This window comes from Idiotropiscis lumnitzeri, chromosome 6, assembly GCF_059441095.1.
Source record: "Idiotropiscis lumnitzeri isolate Australia: NSW breed Sydney's pygmy pipehorse chromosome 6, RoL_Ilum_1.0, whole genome shotgun sequence".
NCBI lineage: Eukaryota > Metazoa > Chordata > Actinopteri > Syngnathiformes > Syngnathidae > Idiotropiscis > Idiotropiscis lumnitzeri.
In genome coordinates, this window is record NC_142396.1 from 8,018,394 (window position 1) to 8,039,115 (window position 20,722).

The 20,722-nt window shown below is 40.1% G+C and overlaps 2 protein-coding genes across 2 annotated transcripts; both read right to left on the reverse strand.

The window, feature by feature from the left end:
* Nucleotides 1–50: 50 nt before the first annotated feature.
* Nucleotides 51–6,394, reverse strand: tph1a (tryptophan hydroxylase 1 (tryptophan 5-monooxygenase) a). The gene is made up of 11 exons (XM_088298316.1): nt 6,179–6,394; nt 4,217–4,348; nt 3,952–4,135; nt 3,770–3,870; nt 3,632–3,699; nt 3,355–3,551; nt 3,148–3,283; nt 2,953–3,079; nt 2,777–2,872; nt 1,061–1,194; nt 51–975 (listed from the first exon to the last, which is right to left on the reverse strand). The coding sequence occupies exons 1-11, from the start codon at nt 6,266–6,268 to the stop codon at nt 801–803; spliced, it is 1,440 nt and encodes a 479-aa protein (XP_088154442.1). The 5' UTR covers nt 6,269–6,394; the 3' UTR covers nt 51–800.
* Nucleotides 6,395–11,694: 5,300 nt separating this feature from the next.
* On the reverse strand, nt 11,695–18,199 carry saal1 (serum amyloid A-like 1). The gene is made up of 13 exons (XM_088298776.1): nt 18,080–18,199; nt 17,513–17,712; nt 17,268–17,366; nt 16,949–17,032; nt 16,775–16,854; nt 16,642–16,701; nt 16,449–16,564; nt 15,741–15,903; nt 14,227–14,309; nt 13,952–14,137; nt 13,146–13,303; nt 12,969–13,061; nt 11,695–12,432 (listed from the first exon to the last, which is right to left on the reverse strand). Exons 1-13 carry the CDS (start codon nt 18,081–18,083, stop codon nt 12,355–12,357), a joined length of 1,404 nt encoding a protein of 467 aa, XP_088154902.1. The 5' UTR covers nt 18,084–18,199; the 3' UTR covers nt 11,695–12,354.
* Between the last annotated feature and the right edge of the window lie 2,523 nt (nt 18,200–20,722).

The window sequence follows — 20,722 nt, forward strand, 5'->3', positions numbered from 1 at the left end:
ATTGAGAGCCACTGGTTTATGCAATGCTCATTGAACTGGAATTCAAAAAGTTGATTCATCCAACATGCAAATTTAATCCAGCAAATGCCTATAAATATGCATATACATACTACAGTACAAATTATATTACCCAGTTGAGGCAGAAGAAAGAAGTCATACATTTTTGACACAATAAATATATATCATTTTAAAATACTTGCATAATTACCCTATACACCACATATTGAATTGTAGAAAAATATTTTTTCATCAATTTCAGGAGGGCTCTAATTGTATCTACTTTTTTAAATGTAGGCTTAATACTGGTAGGGGTGCATGGGCTAGATCTGTCAGCGAAACCCGCCAAAATACTTTCATTACGTTGCTTGTATAAGTTCCCTCAACATTACACGGATAAAAACATGATGCATACACAGTAAGAATATAAAGGTACATTTTATATTTAATCACTGACGTGAGGAAGATTAATTGGATAATGAAACAAAACAATAAAAAAACACCACAAGATCATGTACAACAGCAGGTTGGACAACAGGGTTGACTTGAATTCAAAGGAATTTCTGTCATAAAAGCATACACACAGGTTTGAAGCTAAATTGATGAAAACAGTTGATTTCGTTTGTGCAATTCAGTGAAGTCATAGTAAGTGTGTCTCCGTACGCCTGAGGGACAATGTGTTATTTTCCCTAAAATTAGTGCACATTCATTGCCATGAAAAAGGTGATACACAAGCAGCGTGTCTAGAGCAGGACTTTGGGGCGGGGTACGACACAAACGGACGGCAAGCGGGTTTTGAAAATTCAGACTCCGAGCTGCTTGTTCAGGCGGTTCAGAGCGTCTCCCACGATGTCAAGCTCGTGTCGGAGTTCCTCCACAACGCTGTTGATGCTGGGAGTGTCTTTAAGCACATCCACACTCTGGGTGTAGGGGTTGTATCGTACTGTGAAGGGACGCTTGATAGTCTTGGCAAACTCCCTGAGAAAAACAAAAGGGGTCATTTTCCTCATTCTTCATCATCATCTGAAATTTGGATGAAGACTCGTGAGAAGATCATATTTACCTCATCTTGACTTTGGCCTCCTCAAAGCTGTCTGACACAAAGTAAACATCCTGAAATGTTGTAATGATGCATTCTTGTTTGGATGTTACTTTGGGGTCAAATGGCATGATCCTTGATTTTCCAGAAAGTGCATGCTGAAAGAGAGAACAATGGTTTGAATCTCGGTGACTGCAATGATGACTGGGAATGAGACCACACAAGCTGTGTGACTTCGATGCCTATGGCTGAGCTTAGTTTTTTTTTTTTTTTTTTTTCAGTTCGGTGTACACCGTCTCTCGTTAGGCTCGAGCTCACCCGTGACCCCAGTGAGGAAAAGTCACATAACAAAAAGATGGCTGGATAGAAGAAACCACTACCCTTGACTATAGATGCAGAAAATGTGTGCTAGAAAAGTTGCAGTCCCATAAAATCAAATTCAAACTCAAGCCAGCTTCACTATGACAACGCATCTGCTCTCAATGCCTCGAACATCTGACAGTTCCTGGCTGAGAGGAAAATTGTTGCGCTGGAGCACTTTACCGACTCACTCAACCTGTCTCCATGAAATATATTTCCTATTCCCCAAGCGCAATAAAGGAAAACCGTTTCACAGGGATCAACAACATCAATACAGCTGTGACGACGGGGCTGCAGAGGATGCTGGGAGAATATAACAAGGACTAAATGAAGGCATGGTAGAAAAGACTGGAAATGAGCATGACACTCCACGGGGGATTGTACTGATGCTCAGTGTAATGGCATAAATGGCCACTATGGGGCGCCAGTGCAGGAGACTAGGGATAAATGGTGTACTGCGATGGTAAAAGAAGGTGCTGTAGGGAGTGCTACAGTCAAGTAAACTAGTGACTGTCACATCGAAGCCTCCTGTGTCTTTTATAAATCTACAACACATACAACAGGGATGACTGTACTTTCAAAGGCTGAATTTGCCGGCCGCATGACGTAAGTCCTGATGCGCCTAGACCGCATGCTGGTGCTAATTATTGCAGCCTTTAAATCTCGCCTTTGTTTCCATGGAGACGAGCCTTGAGCGAATGCTGCTTCGGAGCACATTTTGATTGGCACTCTTCTTCTGCGCAGTTCCATAACGATCTTTCTCGACACAAACTCATAGGTGAGCGCCAATAACCTGTCAGTGCCACTCTCATCTGACACTGGCTGCTGATTGGTCATTTGAAAAGGTTCACAAGTAAGGAACAGACTGCGTTTCCGTTTCCGCAACCAGCAAAAACACGCCTGGCCGAGCTCAAATTAACTGAAGGCCAATCCAAATTCGCCACCGTTTATGGACTTTGTTAAGGCTACATGAGAAGAGCCGCCTGCAAAGGGTCCTTCAAAGGCAAGATCGCATCCTATGAAATTGGAGACTGCCTTTGAAAGTGTAAACTTGTAGTTCGGATTTGGAATATGTCGTTTTTTTACATCAGTCCTGGAATTTGTCTGACACGACCTCGTATGTACAGTATTTGAAATCTGTTGAAAAATAGCCCTTTTTTTTTTTTAACAATTGCTCAGTAAAAAGGCAGAATCATCACTTGTGCTGTTAAAAAGTATTTAAGAAACAGCCATAAACATGGACAATACTTTTGAAAAACTAGACACTTAAAAACAACTTGAATTCAAATTACAGCAAAAAAATAAAATAATAATAATAATAATATCCCGATTCAAATTGTTTGGTCTTTGAGTGGTTCTCGTTAAACAATGTGCTTTTACCTTCAGCTCACTGATGGATGATAGCAGTCCAGCCCCATATGCTCTGAGCTGTCCTTCCTGTTTGCATAGGCCAAACTCCACTGTGAAAAAATAACACTGAAACAAACAAAAAAATGTTGTGAAAAATACAACATGAAGGCATTGATTGAATTGAAGCTTTCCGCAAGATCACTCACTGTGGCCAGTTTCTGAACAGAGTCATCCGAGGCTCCCAATGAAGCCAGGCCAATCTCCTGGGAAAATTGCGCAAAACTGGGCTCCGCCAGGAGGGGGACGTGACCCAGCAGCTCGTGACACGTGTCCCTGGAGAATGACCAGATTTCATGAATGCCTGCTTTCTTCTTCACATTTGCGTGCTGTGTAATACTCACGGCTCAGGGGTGTATAAGGGGTCAGAGCTGTGTCGCACATACTGGGTGCAGTGGAAAACACGGAAGGCCAAACCAGCCAGGAAGTCACGAGGGGACAGGTAACCAGCCACAGGCCTGATGGTAAACCCAGTGCGTTCTAGGGAACACAAACAATTTTTATGATTTCAAAATCAACATGATGTCATACTTAAATGAAATGAAACTCACCCCTGAGGAAGCGAGAGACGTCTTCCAGTTGGGGAATGTTGTCTTCTCGACATTCACAGTATTTGGACAGCAGTGGCAGGTTTTTCAAGTATTCCCGACAAGCATGGTTGGGGTACAACTTGTTGAGCTCTCTGTACACAACACCCCATGTCTTCACTTCCTCCTCTGTGAACTCTATGCGAGGAATCGGCTCACCGCTGCGGAAAACAGGAAATCTCCCGTCAGTTACGACAAAAACATTCGCTGAATTCCTAAATAAGCCTTAACAAAAGCTTACTGTTTGTAGGCCATAGCAAGATCTGCAAAATACTTCCTTCTTTTGCGGTAGACATTGTCCTTGAAACCCTGAAGGAATAAAATACAACAAATGAGAAGTAGTAAAAATGTAACAAGTGATGAACTTGGTCCTACATACCGGATGGTCAGCATCCAAATCAGAACCATACATCAGGACACGATTAGCACATTTGTCCAAGTCAGATATTTTCTTTGGGAACCAAGGTACATTATGCATATCTGGGAAAACACAAGTGTGAATTAGAACGTGATTGACAATCTGCATTAAGTGGGCTCCTAAAATCTACAAGTCACTAATACCTTCCTCCTGCAGACAGGAATTATCTGGAGGCTCCATGTCCACCACGCTCACGTGCTTCCGCAGCAGCTGGATGATTTCATTGAGTTGTTCGTGGTTGCTGTCGCAATCCACAAAAATTTCAAACTCCGAGTTGCGCCTTTTCGATTTCCTGGACTCGATGTGCACAAGGTTGACGTGATTTTCCTGCAACCCATGATAGGAATCACTGTTAAATTTACCTTCAAGTTAAACGGTGATTCAAATGTTATGAAAATGTGTCCATACTTGAAAAAGTTTGAGTGCCTTTACAAGTCCTCCCACTTCATTCTTGAGGGAAAAGATGATTGTTGCTCTGCCTTTCTCTGGTGTGTTCTTCTCAGTGTTCTCTTCGATTTTTGTGAAGGTTGATTTGTTGATCTGGAAACAATATATATATTTTTTATTGTTATTTTAAAGGACGTACCATGAAAGATTTTCAAAATTTGTTACACAAAGGAATTAGCAACTTATTTTGTTCTAATTCCACCATAGGTTTAGCTAAGAATTACGCGATCAGGATTTTGGAGCTTGGAAAAAAAAAAAAGATAACCAATCACCGATCTTATCAGAAGATGGACTGTCTGGACTTAGGACCGGCCCGGCCCAAAAATAGTCGAAATTCACATGTAATTGACGTTCATTTAAATGCATTGGGAAAAAATTATAACAATTAAACCCTGAATAATCTGACCAAAATGCTAATAAATATTGAATATATGGGGAAAAAAATATTGGAAACTAAAAAAAAAAAAAATCCAACAGTATACGCTGAGAAACCTTGGACTATTAACGACGGCAGCACAGAATGTCCCGGAAGTCAACGAGATTGTGTTTGCTGTCATGTCTTATTTTGCAGATCCGATCAATGACATCATTGATGTCATATACATCAGATGCCCGATTTTGCATATCTATGAGAAGTCTAGTTTTAGCACAATTAAAAGTTACTAGAATGACGAGCAAAACGCTGTAAATAATAGGTACTCGTAAATGTGCTCTTTGGTTGAAAATGTCTGTATTACCGATCTTATAATTGTGCATGCAAAGTAAAAACTTCAAAAGCTTGAATCAAATACGCATCTCGAAGAAGTGAGTGATAGTTCAAAGACTGATCATGATGGCAACGTTTAACACATCATCACTTAAACAAATCAATCCATCCTAAAAACCATCTTGGGAACATCCATTATAGGCCCCGGTTATTTGTTTCCACTGGAGAAGAAAACTCCCAACGTAGACGTTACATGCATGCAGATCAGAAAGGTGCTAAGTATGTCAGTGCCTCAGACAGACACAGAGACGGTGTTCCGTGAGCACGCATGCAGAGATTAACGTCACGAGACTTCCATTTCAGAACCTGGGACAGTACCCTCACGTTGACGCGCATATGCTCACGCCATGGGAAAATTCAATATAATCCTGCTCAAGTCACCTCGAGCATAATGATATTAAAAAAAAAAATTTAAAAAAAATCAAACAGTTTTTGGAACACACTAAAATTAAAAAAAAAAGTATCTTGTTGAAATATATTTCTCCACAAATGTGCATTTTTGCCCCGTAAAATGTTGTTGCCGCCTACCATATTTTGCCTGTCAAGCGTAGCACAGACCACCCGGGTGAGTATTTTTCGGTGGATCCATGTCTGCAGAGCCCCTGAAAACATCACTGCATCAGGTTGCCCAGGGTCAACTCTTTGCGTCTCAGTTTAAGCAAGATGAACTTGTCTCTGTTTCCTCAAATCGCCTTGCAGCAATCGCTTTTAGAGTCTGGGAAAGCTTATTATTAACCCTTAGAGGGCTCAAATCTGAACAGGCAGCATGCATGTCACCATACAGTGTCCAACTATTTTTTTCTTCAACTGCGAGGAACGGGATGATTGTGGTTTGTTCACAGCAAATAAAACATATTTGAAATCAAATATACAGCAGATACAGAATATTATCGGCATTATACGTCAGGATTCATTTTGCAATCTTAATGAAAAGAATGTACTTCTAAATCAAATGTGTTATAAAGAAGCAAGCAACATTAAAAAGTGTTTTTTTTTTTTTTGAATGAAAGTTGCTATTTTTGCATTGCGAGTTATTTACCTTATTTAGAAAAAAAAAAGCTAAAAACTCTCAAATGAACCTGCAACGGCTTTCTCGTGACCTTGCTCAATAAGTATCTTCACCCTTTTGGTGAAACGAATGAAAATGATCTTCTTACCTCATTGTTGAGTAGTTTTTCTTCATAGGCACAATTCATGGAGTCAAATGATCTCCCCCTTCGAGGTCCATCGATCCTGTTGGAGTACATTTCAAAGTGCAGCTTGGCTTTATCCACCTCGACTTTATTTATTGAGTCGTTGCAGGTGGATTATCTGTGTAACCCCCTTGTATGTAAAAACTATGCGTAACCCTGAGAAGCAGCACGCTTTGCTATTTAACCACGGAGAGAACGAGGGGGGGGCTTAGGAGGGCAATAATCTCAGGGACAGCAGCAAATGAAAAAAGAGCAGAATCGCTTACGTAATTTGGGTGGGGGGGTGGGGGGGGGTTTAGCGTTTTTGTTGTTTTTAGAAAAAGATTTGAGAACAATCACAAGGCCTGATTTGGGCAAACAGAAAAAAAAATATTTCAATTAAAACATGTTGAAGCACAGACATTGATGCAGGAAAATCTGTTCATGTTGTAGTTCATTCCTGTTGTTTAGCCTAAGACGAGGTCACGGTTTAAGAGGATTTAAGAGTGTGGACCACCTGCTTTCATTGTGCAGTGATCACAACATGCTCCCCCCACACCCCCTGTTTTTTCTTTTTTTTTTAAATCCACTGCCCTGCACTGTAAGCAGCTCCGGGTTTGGGTGCACATGACACCGGTAATCTACGTGTTTTCCTTTCTCTAACGCTGCGAGCTTTTTAATAAGATCAAGGCAATCAGGGGGAAAAGGGCAATTAAAACGAGTGCAAGACTTATGAGATACTTCAACTAACACGGGCCAATCTTACGACTGCGGATGAGCAAGAGGAGATGGCGACTGTGGTGGGCTGTTCCTGTGATGTGGTGGTGCGCTGGCACATGTGGATGATGCACATGCGGCCCATGCTCAGGTGGTCCTGGCCTGTGTCACCCGTGACAGGCGCAAACGGGTACCTCCCGGATCGGCGCTTATTGAAGATATGATGTTTCATGCTAATTGTGGGTGTCAAAAATAATGTCTGTACTTACAGATGTGTTTTACATGATCTTTAGGGACTTCAAGGTTTAAATGGTGGTCTCATAAAGCATTTAAAACAAACCTTTCTGTCACATTAATGCATTAGAAATTAGAATTCCCCATGCACAGGGAGTGTCTACTCATAAGCCGGGCTAAGACTTAGCTCCAAACAGCTCCAAGCAGTTCTTATCATATTTAACAATAGGAAAACAAGCCCATGACATAATAGGTTGAATTGTGATGATTTTAATGAGAAAAAAATAAATAAATTTAACTCATTCACGGCCATTGACGGATATAGAAGCCAAAAAGTACATTCATTTTAACTGGGCTGACAGTGAATAGTCAAAATAATTATTTTGGGAGAAAAAATGACATATCTGGGGGGAACAAGTATTCTGTTCCTTGACAATATTCAGTTGAATTTTTTATGCTAGTTCCCCGAATTCCCACAACAACTAGCGCATATTTCTTTCACCTGAAAGACTATAACAAGCCTCACAAATGACACGCAAATACTAAAGTGAGGTTGTCTGGGCATCTAGAGGTACTTTGTACTGAAAAAGACACTTTTAAACATCACAAGGCCAAGCTTCTGCTCATCCGTTTTGACAAGGAGCAGACGTCATTTCTTTGTGCTTCTTTGTGATCGAGCGTGTTCCTTTAATGATGTGCTCTTGCTTGTCTTACCAGACACCGACTGACAGTTGCTTTAACAGCACAAGGCCTCCGAGAAGGTCCAGACTGTAGCTAATGAGAAAGGTGGTTCTCTTCAAGGATTAATAGAATTAGATCAATGGTGTATACATTAATATATATATATATAAATATATATATATATTTATATAAGTGCATCTAAATTATGAGCTAACTTGAAAACAAGACCCCATTATTGATTTTTTCACTTCCTAATGAAGTTATTCTGCTTGTCCACAATCAGATAATGAGAGAGAACTTCATACATTCACACAACTTATGCGTAGCAACAAAGAGCTGCCTCATTAGTTACTACAGACGGTTGCCCTAATTATGACAAAACTTGATGAGGTTAGGTTTTTCGAATCATTAAATACAAAAGATTAGTATGACTTTCTCCTCCGGGATGTTGTGTCGCAGACGTGTCTGAGCACGAGTCTGTCCCAGTTCTGTTCACTTTAATCAGGGAGGATTTACTCCGTGTCTAAGCATCAAGCTACAGGAGATTTGGATGGCTAATCACACTCAGGGCGCTGCCCAACACATTCAGTACAAATTGAAATCTCACTATAGGTGACTGGACATTGGAAAGCTCAATAATACACAAATAATTCACCAATTACAAAATTCTGGCAGAGATTTAGGCACCTGTCAAGTCTCGAACAAAAAAAAATGTCAAACTGTTAATATAATGAATGTTTCTGAAACAATGTCGAGAATAATTTCATGTATGCCAAACATTTGCTATGACACAAAATATACATTTATGCAATCCAAACCAAATGTTTACAGTAAAAACTAATATTAGTCATATATTATTATCCACAATCTTATGACAGCTATAAAAGAGCGGTAGAGAAGAGAATAAAGCTATGGTGTGACTGGTACTATCAAAAGGAAAGGATTTGGTACGATTGTTAATGTGGGTGTCTAACATTTACCACTTATATATTGCAACATCAGAGACAAAATGTTATAAACATCGCTTAACACATGGGTGGGCAAAGTTTTTGATTGGCGGGCCACAATGGGTTATAAAATTTGACAGAGGGGCCGGACCAGAAGCAGATGGCTGGAGTGCTTTGGTAACCTCACCTCATCGGAGAAAAAAAAAATACATTTAATTTGAAATGAAAGTGAACAAAAGCATTACAACAATATATATGGCTTTGAAAAACCACAGTATTTAGAAAATAAAACATTAACAACGTTTATTCATTTAATTGCTTTCAAGTTCGGCGGGCCGGATTGAAACGTTTAACGGGCCGCATGTGACCCCCGGGCCGTAGTTTGCCCACGCCTGGTAGCATGTTGCACTGTTGCTCAAGATAAACACCTGTTATTCACTAAAGTATGCTTATTCAATTTCCACAGCAAATTCAAGGTCCTCTGGATGATCTGCGTCCCGTAAATAGAATTCCACTCTTTTCACATGATCCTGGCTCTTGTTTGAACAAGAAACAAAGTCTGCTTATGTGCACTTCCTCCCGTCGCTTTAATTAACTTCAATTCTTTCATTGCACAGCAAACAGCGGCATTTGCTACTTGGTGACAAGCATGGTGGACACAAAGACAAGGATAGGGTGGAGGTGCCGCACCTGCACATTCACAGTGGAAACAACACACATACAAGATTGACACTGACAGCAACTAAAAATTGTCATCTATATGCAAAAGGTAAATGCAAATGCTTCTTTTGATGTGTTTGGACTAGAAATTCTTTTTTTGTTTTGCTTCCTGTATTTTAGACAGAATATACAAGTTATGCTATATCACATATTAATTAAGAGATTAAAAAAAAACACAGTTAGATATTTTAATGCAGCTCAGTTTTAGTTCCGTAAAAAATAATTTGCATACCTTGCAAAGCCAAATTCAAATACTGTACCGCATTAGTGGTTCATCTTTAGCTCATCATATCAGAACACACGCACATAAACATGAACACAGAAAGAATAATGAAGCCGAATTTTGACATTTGTGGCGTGTGCGACGTAACTTCAGTAACTGCACTGTGCATTGGTGTTCATTATCGCTCCTGCTCGCCTAGCAACACGTTTACCTGTCATTCGACTTGGACAACTGTTGTTTGCTTCCTTATCTTTGCCACTCGGGACATTTACACAGGATGTGACGTCAGTGATGTGATTCCTCTCGTCAACCCTTCAGTCGGGTATTGGGTTACAAAATAACATTTGCGCCACTTCAACCACAGGCTTAGAATTGGTGAATCGCAGGTTTAAATGTATTGTTGATATTTGACCAACAATGTAAATGATGGCCTTTACTAATGTTTAGGTTGTCGAATTCATTTCATATTATTTTCTTTGCAAATGAGATACAGAGGGACGGGGACAGTCACAAAAAGGCATCCAAGTAGATGACTATAATTTTGAATAGAAATTTATTCATCATTAATCATCGAACACCTGTTTTAAATTTTGCCGTTCAACTCCTTAAACACCAAGTTATACAAAGTAATTCAACAGTGCCACATGTGTACTCAAAAATTTAGAGAAGGTCAAATTTATTTCATTTATAAAAGTTAGTTCATTTAAGGTTTTTCTTGAAATCTTCCTATTTTATTGTGAGGCAAGTATACCGTATTTAACAACGAACCGACTAGAAAGGTTAATACAAATATTAATATTACTTTTGTAAAGACAGATAAATACCATTTTGAAATATGCACTTCGACTTAACCAAAGCTAAAGTTTCTCAATTAAAAAAAAAAAGGAATTTGTAAAAATATATTGGCAGTCATGGTGTTCATGGCAAACTTCAAAAGAGAATTAAAATTGTAAATTAAAATAATTCTTCGGTGGAGTAATTACATTCAGAGGAAGAACTCAAACATAGAATAGGAAACATTGTGGCAGATAAATGACAACAAGCCATGAACCCCTCATTCCGATTAATCGTCAATGTGACGTATGACAAGTTATTCTTAAAACGTAAACATTCACATGAGGACAATATCAAAATAGAAAACATTTCACTGAAATGTCAGGCCATCGCAAAGAGCAGCGTGAGTGGCGGTGAAAAGCGAAAAAGTTAATAACTGACATCGTACATCAGCGTCAGATGGACAACCTCACGCGGATCGGCACCTTGACGTGGCGAGCACGGCGTCGGATCATATCACACGGCACCCAGGACTGGCAGGTCGACAATCAAGTTTGGCAGGGCAGTGGCACGCATCTGCGCTTCACTCTCATCTGGATGACGTGACTCGCCCAAGAGTGCCGCCTCAGGGCCATGCGGGCACCAGAGAGCAGGTCACAGGCCTAGCGGCCATCTTTAAAGGCCACGCATGTTTCTATCAGAATCATTCTATGCGTTCACTACACAAACAGGATGTGACCGAAGCCCTGGTCATCGATGCGCATCGTAAGCCTCGTTAAAGTGCTGCTTGTATGAAGTAAGAACAGGATTTAAAAGACAGGCTTTTGTTCCCATGAGGTGATCAATGTCCCTGCTTACATGCTCACCATCTCTAGATTTCCATTAGAAAGAGTGTTCTACATATCAATCCAAGCTTTAATTAAAAAGCTGCTATATTCAGAGTTTCCCTCGTGAGCACGCCGGTAATACGTAGGCAGGCCTGTTCTTTGCCATGAGTGGACGAAACGGCGCATTTGGAAAGCAAATGAGCTCATTGTTGCCAGGCTCGAGCCTTTCATCTAACGTTATTGTCCTTATTGAGTGACTGTCACCCTCGGGTAAACACTTGATGTTGCCAAAAGCATTAAGACCGTTACTCATACGCTTGGAGCGATGACTCAGTACCAGTTCAGAGAGGTTCATCTCATACGTGACGAAATGAAAGAAAGAATGGGTTTCAACACAACAACGCACATCACCCTGACAATTAAGTACATGAAGCACAACTTTACAGAAAAGAGAGCATCTTTAATGATAAAAAAATAGCACAAAATATCGCAGTGACATACACAGAACAATGCAAACTGGAGGGAACTACTGAAAAATATGATAGTCTGTTCGCCAATAATGATAGACGAGGCGTGGCCAAACTTTTTGATTTGGGGGCCACAACGGGTTCTAAAATTTGACAGAGGGGCCGGACCAGGAGCAGATGGATTGAGTATTTTGGTAACCTCACCTCATTGGAGAAAAAAAAAATACATTTAATTTTAAATGAAAGTGAACAAAAGCATTACAACAATATATATATGTCTTTGAAAAATCACAGTACTTAGAAAATAAAACATTTATTCATTTAATTTTTCTCAATTTCGGTGGGCCAGATTAAAACGTTTAACAGGCCGCATGTGGCCCCCGGGCCGTAGTTTGCCCACCCCTGTGATAGACAGTCTTGGATGAATGATTGGGGCTCTCCAGTGGAAAGCCAAATATTGGGACAGGGGCAGGTCCGCAGGGATAAAAAGGCCTCTCAAAAAAAAAACAAAAAACAAAAAAAACACGCGGAGCTGTCCAAGCGATGGCTGAACACTGACCTGCGGCGACCGTCAGACGGGAAACTGTTTCCTCACCTTGTCAGCCCACTCAGGATACGTGTGGGACAACATGAGCAGCAGGTGCTGAAACTGTGAAACGAAAGAGAAGAATGGGGGGGGGGAATCTTTAGTTTATTTTCCACATGAGCCGCTTGCTCGTGGCATCGAATGGCCTCACCTGACACACAGACCAAAATAAAACGTCAAATCTTTGGAAGCCTAAATTATGTTTTTCTGGTGCAAAAGTACATTTACAAAGTATTATGACTAAACGATAAAGCTAAACATGATAGGTTTCATTGATTATGCTGTGGTTTGTTTTATTATTACATTATTACATAGTCGCACACGCACGAGTTGATGAAAAATGCACTCGCACTGTCTCAAATAATAAGTGCAAAATGAAAGCATTTAAGGGCATGTTTTTTCAAATTGATGTGAAATTTTGGAGCAGACGTGGAACACATGGAAAAGAAATTTTTACCATACGAAATACTTTCTTCTGTTCTGTTGTTAAAGATCAACTTTTAACATGGCATTTCTCATCTTATCACGCAAACATAATCCTCATCGCAGGCCTGGTGACGTATTTGTGTTTCTTAGCTTGTATGGGAAGATTCACTTACTGATGTCTGATAGTTGGGAAGCAAACTTCCAAAAGCTGTGAGACAGTTCTTCTCTGTCAGGTACCCTTTCTTGACTAAGGCTTCTACTGTGTCCTGTAAAAACGCCAAATAGTCTTTATTAGTCTTTTCTTTGTCAGTCTCAGCGCCACCAATCTAAGATCCACAATTGAACATTACCTTGGAAGTCCGACAACATATGTCTGACAGAAATTCACTTGTGATTTCTGATAAAGTCAGGAGCTGCTCATCTTGTGCATCTTCCTTACTGTTCGACTCTTCTTTGTTTTCACTCTGGTACTGCATCACCCGCAAAATGGTTCCAACAAGAGACAGACCTCAGAGAAAAACAACAACATATTCAAGTGCCGCAGACTGGCCCTAAAGAGCGTCATTTTGCATTTCATCTATTCGCAATGCGCAACGTGGTGTTTAAATAAAGAAATAGCACTCTCTAGTAGTATGCTTCATAAAAACATAGTCATAACATTATTAAATTGAATGAAAATAATTCAAAACTGTGAATCGTAATTGATTCATTGTGATTGTGCGTCTCCTTCTTTATCTTTTTTGCCTGAGGGGTGGGGGGGCTGAGGGAGGTGGTAGTGTTGAGTGGGGGAGGCTGAAGGATATGCATCGCCAAAAAAATAAATAATAGTCAATGAAATCCAAGACGAAGTCCACTCAAGTCAGCTTTCTCATATTGAGAGCTCAAGTATGCCATTTTTGGGTTAGCCCACCCCCCACCGTTTCCCGCCTCCCTTGTCTGGTCGATTCATCAAGACCGGGTTTTTTTTTTTTTTTGTTTGTAAAAATTAAGCCCTGATTTAGAGAACTAAGAACCACCTGAATATTGACTTTGAAAATTGTGTGTATGTATCACACATGCACTTTGTCTAATATAAATGTTATTTGATACAAAATATTACTGAAGTTAGATCCTGCTTGGGATCTTCAGCAATGGTTGCATGGCCAGTTCCACTTACTTGTGTCATCTTTGCTGCCCCACTGCTCCTGGAATCCATAGAGCGCTTGTAAAACAGAAAAGGCCTGCACCAAAGCACCTTTCTGCTCCTGAAGAACAACTGCAAGATCATTCGGCTGGCAGAGGTCATCACAGACGACCTCGCACACAAAACTCCATACAGCTTTTCCTGGTCCTTCACTGGAAGCTGGAAGCAGCAAATGGGACAATTCTTTCTGTTTCACTGTTCAACAGCTGAAGATGAAATACCTTAGGTACAGCAGTGCTTATACTCACCAAACACTTGAATGCCCTCATTTACAGTAGTTAAAAGCTGCAAGACATGAAGGTAAACCTCCAAGCCATTTGGACTCTCTGATCTGTGAATAAATTTAATAGTAAGGAGTAAGAAAAAGTAGACTGTAACGCAATTACTGATCTAATCAAATAGAGGACCGGTATCAAAAGAATTCTAAGGTAAGACTGTAACACATCACAAAGAACGGTATTTCTAATATTTTACTTTCCCCAACTACACCAAAAATAATATAGATATCGTATTATATCAATCAATATGAGACAGTGTCAACCAACATGTTTTATTCCTGAAAGGGCTGGGCGATATGGCTGAAAACTATATCGGTAGGCATGTATGTCATATCGGTCGATATCGATATATATCGAACTATTATTATATATATATTTTTTTTTTACGATTGTTGCGGAGAGCTGGGACTGTATGTGAATTTAGGGGGGTTCACCGGAGCGCCTCATCCGAACAGTCACTCGAATCAAAGAGCGTGACCGGACACAGGGATAGAGAACAACGTAGCTTCAATAGCACTGCAATCAATTCAACAGAGCTCAATAACTCACTTTCATTCTGGCGCATACACGACGACGAAAAGTGTAGAAATCGCACATCCGCAGCTAACGGCTAACGGACTCGTTACGTCTTTCTTAGGACCGCTTAGCTGTCCAACAATATGCCCGACATAAATTAACGTAAATACAAGGACCCATTAGGTGCCCGAAAACATGCCTGTTGTAAAATATGCAAATTAAACAGCAAACCAATACCTGTATAGAGCAGTAATGAGGAATTTACAACAACCACTGTATAGAGCAGTAATGAGGAATTTACAACAACCAGAAAATAAAACAGGGAAAAGGGCTGAATTCCGATTTGTTTTATTTTAAAATGTACAACGCACGCCGGCCTCCCTTGAGACGCAACAATTCTGGTGCTACGGGCCGTTTCGTCCGGTGCGTGTCCGCGGAGGGTGCTTGTTAGCGGTTTTACTGCTACGTACGCCCGCCTCCCATGCGACGGAGGTCTCGTGTACTAGAGCTCCGGGCCGTTTCGTCCCGTGCGTGTCCGGGAAAGGGTGCTTGTTATCGGTTTAACTATTAAGCAAGAGTTTCCTCAAGTCGGCCGTTAAATCCACTTTAGCCACACGTTTTTTTTTGTTTTGTTTTGAGTCACGCTAGCTCAGCGGCGCATGCGTAAGCCTCGGGTTGTATTTCCTCAATGGGAGGGAGTTTGTGACGAGTCGGGCAGTGATAGGTCGAATCTGCGACGTTGTTTTTTTTTATTTTTTTTGGATCGATAATTCATCGATACCATTTTCTCTTGATATCACTCACCCAACTATCGCGATACATATCAATATAGAATTATCGTTACAACCCTAATTACTGATATGAAAGCTTTTTCAGCATGTGTACCTGATGCTGTGGCCAGTGAATGTACATGACAATGCTACCAAGTGCCAACCACATTTATTGCCCTTTAAGAAGGAGACTCATACCTGAGCTGCTTGGCAGCTTCAAGAAGACATGGGGCTAAATCCAGACAGCTGTCACCATCATCGCACTCCTCACTAGGCCGAGCTGTGATCCAACTTTTCATCAGCTCCTCATCAAGGTCAAACAGCTTGTCAACAAGCTCGCCGACTTTCTCAAGCAGGTCCGCTGTGAAAACAGCAACACTAACGTCAGCAATCAATGTTACGGAGTGAACAAAGAGTTGTTGACAAGGACAAAACGTATACAGTGATTGCATCGGCTGTTATCTAAGCTTTATAGTTAATGTTCACATACAACAGCCAAAATATTACGTAAATGTAATAAATGATCGGTTCATTCACAGTCATTATAGTTTTGGGTCATGTGTTTTGTTTTGTTTTTTTTTAGTTTTTCACTTTCATGAAATGATTTGTGTTCATATAGTAGGACAAGAGATGTTGGCTCACTTTAGCTCAAGTGAAGTGGAAGTTCTGTCACAAACCAGATGACATTCCGAGAACAAACACTTAATATCGTACTGCACTCAACATATTTTTTAGACACTTTGCTAATTCAGCTGTGGCAAAGGTCTGCACGCTACCACTGTACTAATCTTTGTAAAGGTAGATTTTGTACAGGATCTCAGTGCATTGTGTAGTTGAAGCTAACATTGTGGCTGGTGAGTGCATATAACATTGTGGCTTTTGTCAAAGTGAGGAAAAGGTAAATACGGTTGGTTGAACTGGACATGATGAAAAGGAGGTTGTCGCGCACAGACGTCTGCTGTCGTATTCGCTGAAGCCAAAGCGTACTGACATCTTTTTGAGAAATGCAGGTCAGAATCAACCTGCAAAAATCAAAAGGGAAAATGAAGAAATTGCAGAGGGTTGCCTGACTCCCTCACAGAAGATGCTCATGACACACCTGCTCGTCTCAAGAAGGGTTGGTGGATCTGTATCCCCGAAGAGAAGCAACAGCACCGCCCTGTGGACAAATTGGGGTTTGCATCAGGAAACAAAAAAGAGAATGACAACTTTGAACGCAGGTAATCATTTACCCCAAATCTTCATTTTGGCTAAGAGTCACACAAGTGTCTGGAAAGCAAGCAATGTTTCCAAGTATTCCTACACAAATTTCCTAAGGAAGCACAACAAAAAGCTTTAATACGTTCTGCGGGCGCATACGTGACAAATAAATGTTGCAGATGAACAGGTATAACAGGAGCACTCACTGTCAAACGTGGATTACCAGATTTGGCTATCACGCCAAGAAGGATGTCTGGAGCTTTGAACTCCTGCAGGAAACCAGCCACATCCTGCACAAATTCAATGAAATTAAAACAATTAAATATAATATATTCGGTATACATGGCTTAATCTTTGAATGTTCATAAATACATGCCATGTTGAGAAATTATGTGCTGCAATTCAACTTTCCATGGACATATACACACCGAATTTATTTGAATACATACAAATTAATATGTAATAGACATCAGGAAAACAAGCTCAAGAACTTTAAAGGATGCTGAAATAGCAGGATGTCCCCACCTTATCCATTGCCATGTCCCAAACTCGACACAAATCTTCCTCATCATCATCAGCGAGCTGCATCTGACCATCTGACTCCTCTGGAGATTTGGTTACCATCTGAAGGACACACGAGTCATGATTATGATGACACACAAAAGAGCCTAATACTGCAAGACATGCAGATTAACTGTGCATCATCAAAGTGTCTTGTTTTCCTGAACTTTCCTTCCAGAGACTGCAAAGAATTAATTTTGTTTCCTAACCTGGATAAGACGAGACAGCGTGCTGAAAAGCCAATGCTTGCTGTATACTGTGTCTCCAATAGCATCTGTAACTTCAGCCTCATCTTCGTCGGTTGTGTCCGGAGGAGGTGATGGGTTACGTTCCATTTCTGGAGAGGGGTCTCCCCTCTGTGGTGAGCAGATTTCACTTGCTACTTCTTCAGCACCATCAACATTGCAATCTGAAATAAGAAAAGGGTACATGTGAGCATGAAATGTTTTCTTCGAGAGGACAGTATGTTGCACCAGGGTGCATAACAGACTAGAAGTTGCAAAAATAATTGTAGTCTGCCTGTAGTAATCTGACATGTAGATCTAAGTGGTCAAACAGGAACGCAGTTTACGGTACCTTATTAGTCCAAGATGATGTTTGCGCTAATAGTGACAATCAATAGGCGAACGTTCAGGTCTTCTTATATTGATGAATGAATTTGTGTAATTCAATCATTGCCTCAATGTACATATAACTTTAGCTAGCAGCTAACCAGTGGAAGAGTTTTGTAGCAAGCATTTTTTTCGGGTGTGTGTTTATGATGAATTACGACTCACCCATTGTTATCGTTTATTTGGTAGACATAATCAATAACCATACGTGCAGCATCGGAAACAACATAGAAGGCTTTCCACCAAGCGATTTAAACCACATGCGCATGCGCAACGTCACAACCCGATTGTCTTCTTCGTTTAATGTTCTCGTCACATTTGAACTCAATGCCGCCCCTTGAGGACAATTCAGGCATCACATGACTATGGGCTCTCCGTGTTAAGGTCGGTGGCCAACGTTACCTTACATTACATTTGGATTTAGTTATTTCTGCACATATTGTATCCAAGATTGTGTGTTTTGACTTCAACTAAGCTTTATTTAATTTCAAGTCGCCGTGCATACTCTGCGGCAGTGAACAACACATTTTGATATGGGAGACATTGTATCACTTTATAGTGTCTTTGGTTTCCTTATCACCATTTCTAAATCATGATGCTAATATAGCAGAATTATTGCACACATACCAGTAGCTTTTAGATTTTATACAATCTTTCTCATTGGGTTTATTTAGTCCCACACACTTCTCTGTTTTGTAGTTTTCATAGGCTATTATGTGTGTAGTTTGGGTGTTGTAAAGATTAACTTCTCCACTCTGTTCTAGTCAAAAACTGAAATAAAACAAGTTTAGTTATCCATACATTGCCTCCTTGTTAAACAGTACAGTCATCTTACTAACTTAATCTAAGTTAAGTTAGGGTCCACTCTGTGCTCATGAAATGCCAAATATTTGCCAAAAATGTCCTCCATGTTGCCCTGTCAAGAAGCTTCCCAGCTCAACTGATGAGATCTCATAGCACAGAAATAATGTTGTGCAGTAAGTGCACTGGTGTAGTTAGTCGTCACTAGTGTAGTTAACATTGACAATTGTTTTTCTGAACGACAATACTGGTAAAACCCAATGGCAATAGTTAGTATTAACCATCCATAAATCAAGTTCTTGGGAAGTGACACAAAATAGAATTGAATGTCTAACTATGTCAAAGTAATCTCAAACCAAACAGCCATACCAAACCAAATAGGCACAATTTGTTTGCTCTTTGCTTTCGGAAATGGGGTCATCACGCCTCAAGAACAACCATTAACCTGTCATGTCAAAGAAAAAATATTCAATGTGTTAAGTTAGCTGTTTTCTTTGTACTGTGTGCGTTCACGCAAATTGAACACTAAGCTCTGACAGAAGCACTGTATGACATCTACCGATGTTGTGTTAAGGTTTGAAAAATAAACAAATTCAGAATAGAGTGAGATTAAGTGTATGGGACTTTAACCAACAAGGTATAATTATAGGGAGGCATGTGTTGTTTTAAGTTCTTAATTTTCTGTTCACCAAAACTTTGAGGTCTGAAACATACGCTAGCCTACTGTAGATATGGAGTCTGGACATACAAAGAGGGAGTAAATGCAAGCCAAGTATATTCAATATGATCGATAGTTAATGTGTTGAAAGCTAAACCTAATGTAACAGGCGAGAATTGCCAAGTCAGAAATCGTCCTCATGCTAATCAAAACTGCAGTTCGATTGTAATTTGGTGCGTCTGATGTGCTCCTTTGGTCAACACACAATAAAAGCTGCCAGTCAAGAATGACTCTACACATCCTCATCATGCAGCTGTCCAATAGTGGGAGTAGTCCGTAACCCTGTTTGCACTTGGAGGAGCTTCCACTAAATCACTATTTGGGATCACGCAAAATATCTTTGTGTTTGTTTTCAGGAAGTAATCACAGATAACGCACATAAGTAAATACATTATATATAAATTTAACGTGTGTGTTGGGAGATGGCAAGGGAATATTAAGGATGTTTTGAGTATCTTTGGAGTAATATTGATGAATGCTTGCATCCAGGCCACTTGTTGCTCTTAAATGTGGGAAATTGTATTTTCTTTTCCCCCACTTAGTCCAAATAAGTCAAACCAAATCCAACGTTATTGACCACACACGTACATATTTATACATAGGGTTTCGGTACCTGTCCAGTTAATAACATAATGTATAAAACATCAAGATAAATTATTAACAGATGTAGCAGACACATCACAATGTGTTAATGACACAGTGAAACTGTTATTCTTGAATTTTCATGGTTTGATTAGTAAGAAACTGGAAACAAAATAAAATGAGAGCATAGGTACTTTTCATACGCAATAGTTGGCACTTTATTGTCAGCCAGATCAAACAGATAGCAGACGGGCTGACGCGGGTTGTGATGAAGGCATGGACTCAACGTGAACTCGGTAAGGTTATCCTGAGTCAGAAATAAGATCATGGCTGAACACCCCATACAGTTTTCTTTTTAATCATGTCAGAATAATAAATATAAAGTCATCTGTATACTTCAAATTGAAATGGTCAGATGAAAATAAAATGGTATGTTGATTTTATCCGTTAAAGTTTTTGGTAACACTTTATTTGAATGTGAGTTCATTAGACTGCCATAATCCTAACAAATTTGCATTAAAAGAAAATGCTGATTAACTGCAGCATCTTGAATAAAGATAACATGCATGTTTTGGGAATGTGGTCGGATGCTTGTGTCTCCGGAGAGAACCCAAACAAGCATGGTGAAAACGTGCAAATTCCTCAAAGGACAGCCTAAACTGAGATATGAAACAACAACCTCTTAACTGTGAGACAGATGTGTTAAC

What these genes read in the sequence shown, in the direction of transcription:
- tph1a (XM_088298316.1), bottom strand. Translation starts at nt 6,268, where the DNA reads ATGTACTCCAACAGGATCGATGGACCTCGAAGGGGGAGATCATTTGAC. An exon ending in CGTCTCTCGCTTCCTCAGGG is followed by an intron (nt 3,284 to 3,354) that starts GTGAGTTTCATT and finishes TGTGTTCCCTAG; the next exon opens with AACGCACTGGGTTTACCATC. An exon ending in CATCCATCAGTGAGCTGAAG is followed by an intron (nt 1,195 to 2,776) that starts GTAAAAGCACAT and finishes TCTCTCTTTCAG; the next exon opens with CATGCACTTTCTGGAAAATC.
- saal1 (XM_088298776.1), bottom strand. An exon ending in AGCCAAAATGAAGATTTGGG is followed by an intron (nt 16,702 to 16,774) that starts GTAAATGATTAC and finishes ATTTGTCCACAG; the next exon opens with GGCGGTGCTGTTGCTTCTCT. An exon ending in CATGTCCAGTTCAACCAACC is followed by an intron (nt 15,904 to 16,448) that starts GTATTTACCTTT and finishes CTGTTTTCACAG; the next exon opens with CGGACCTGCTTGAGAAAGTC.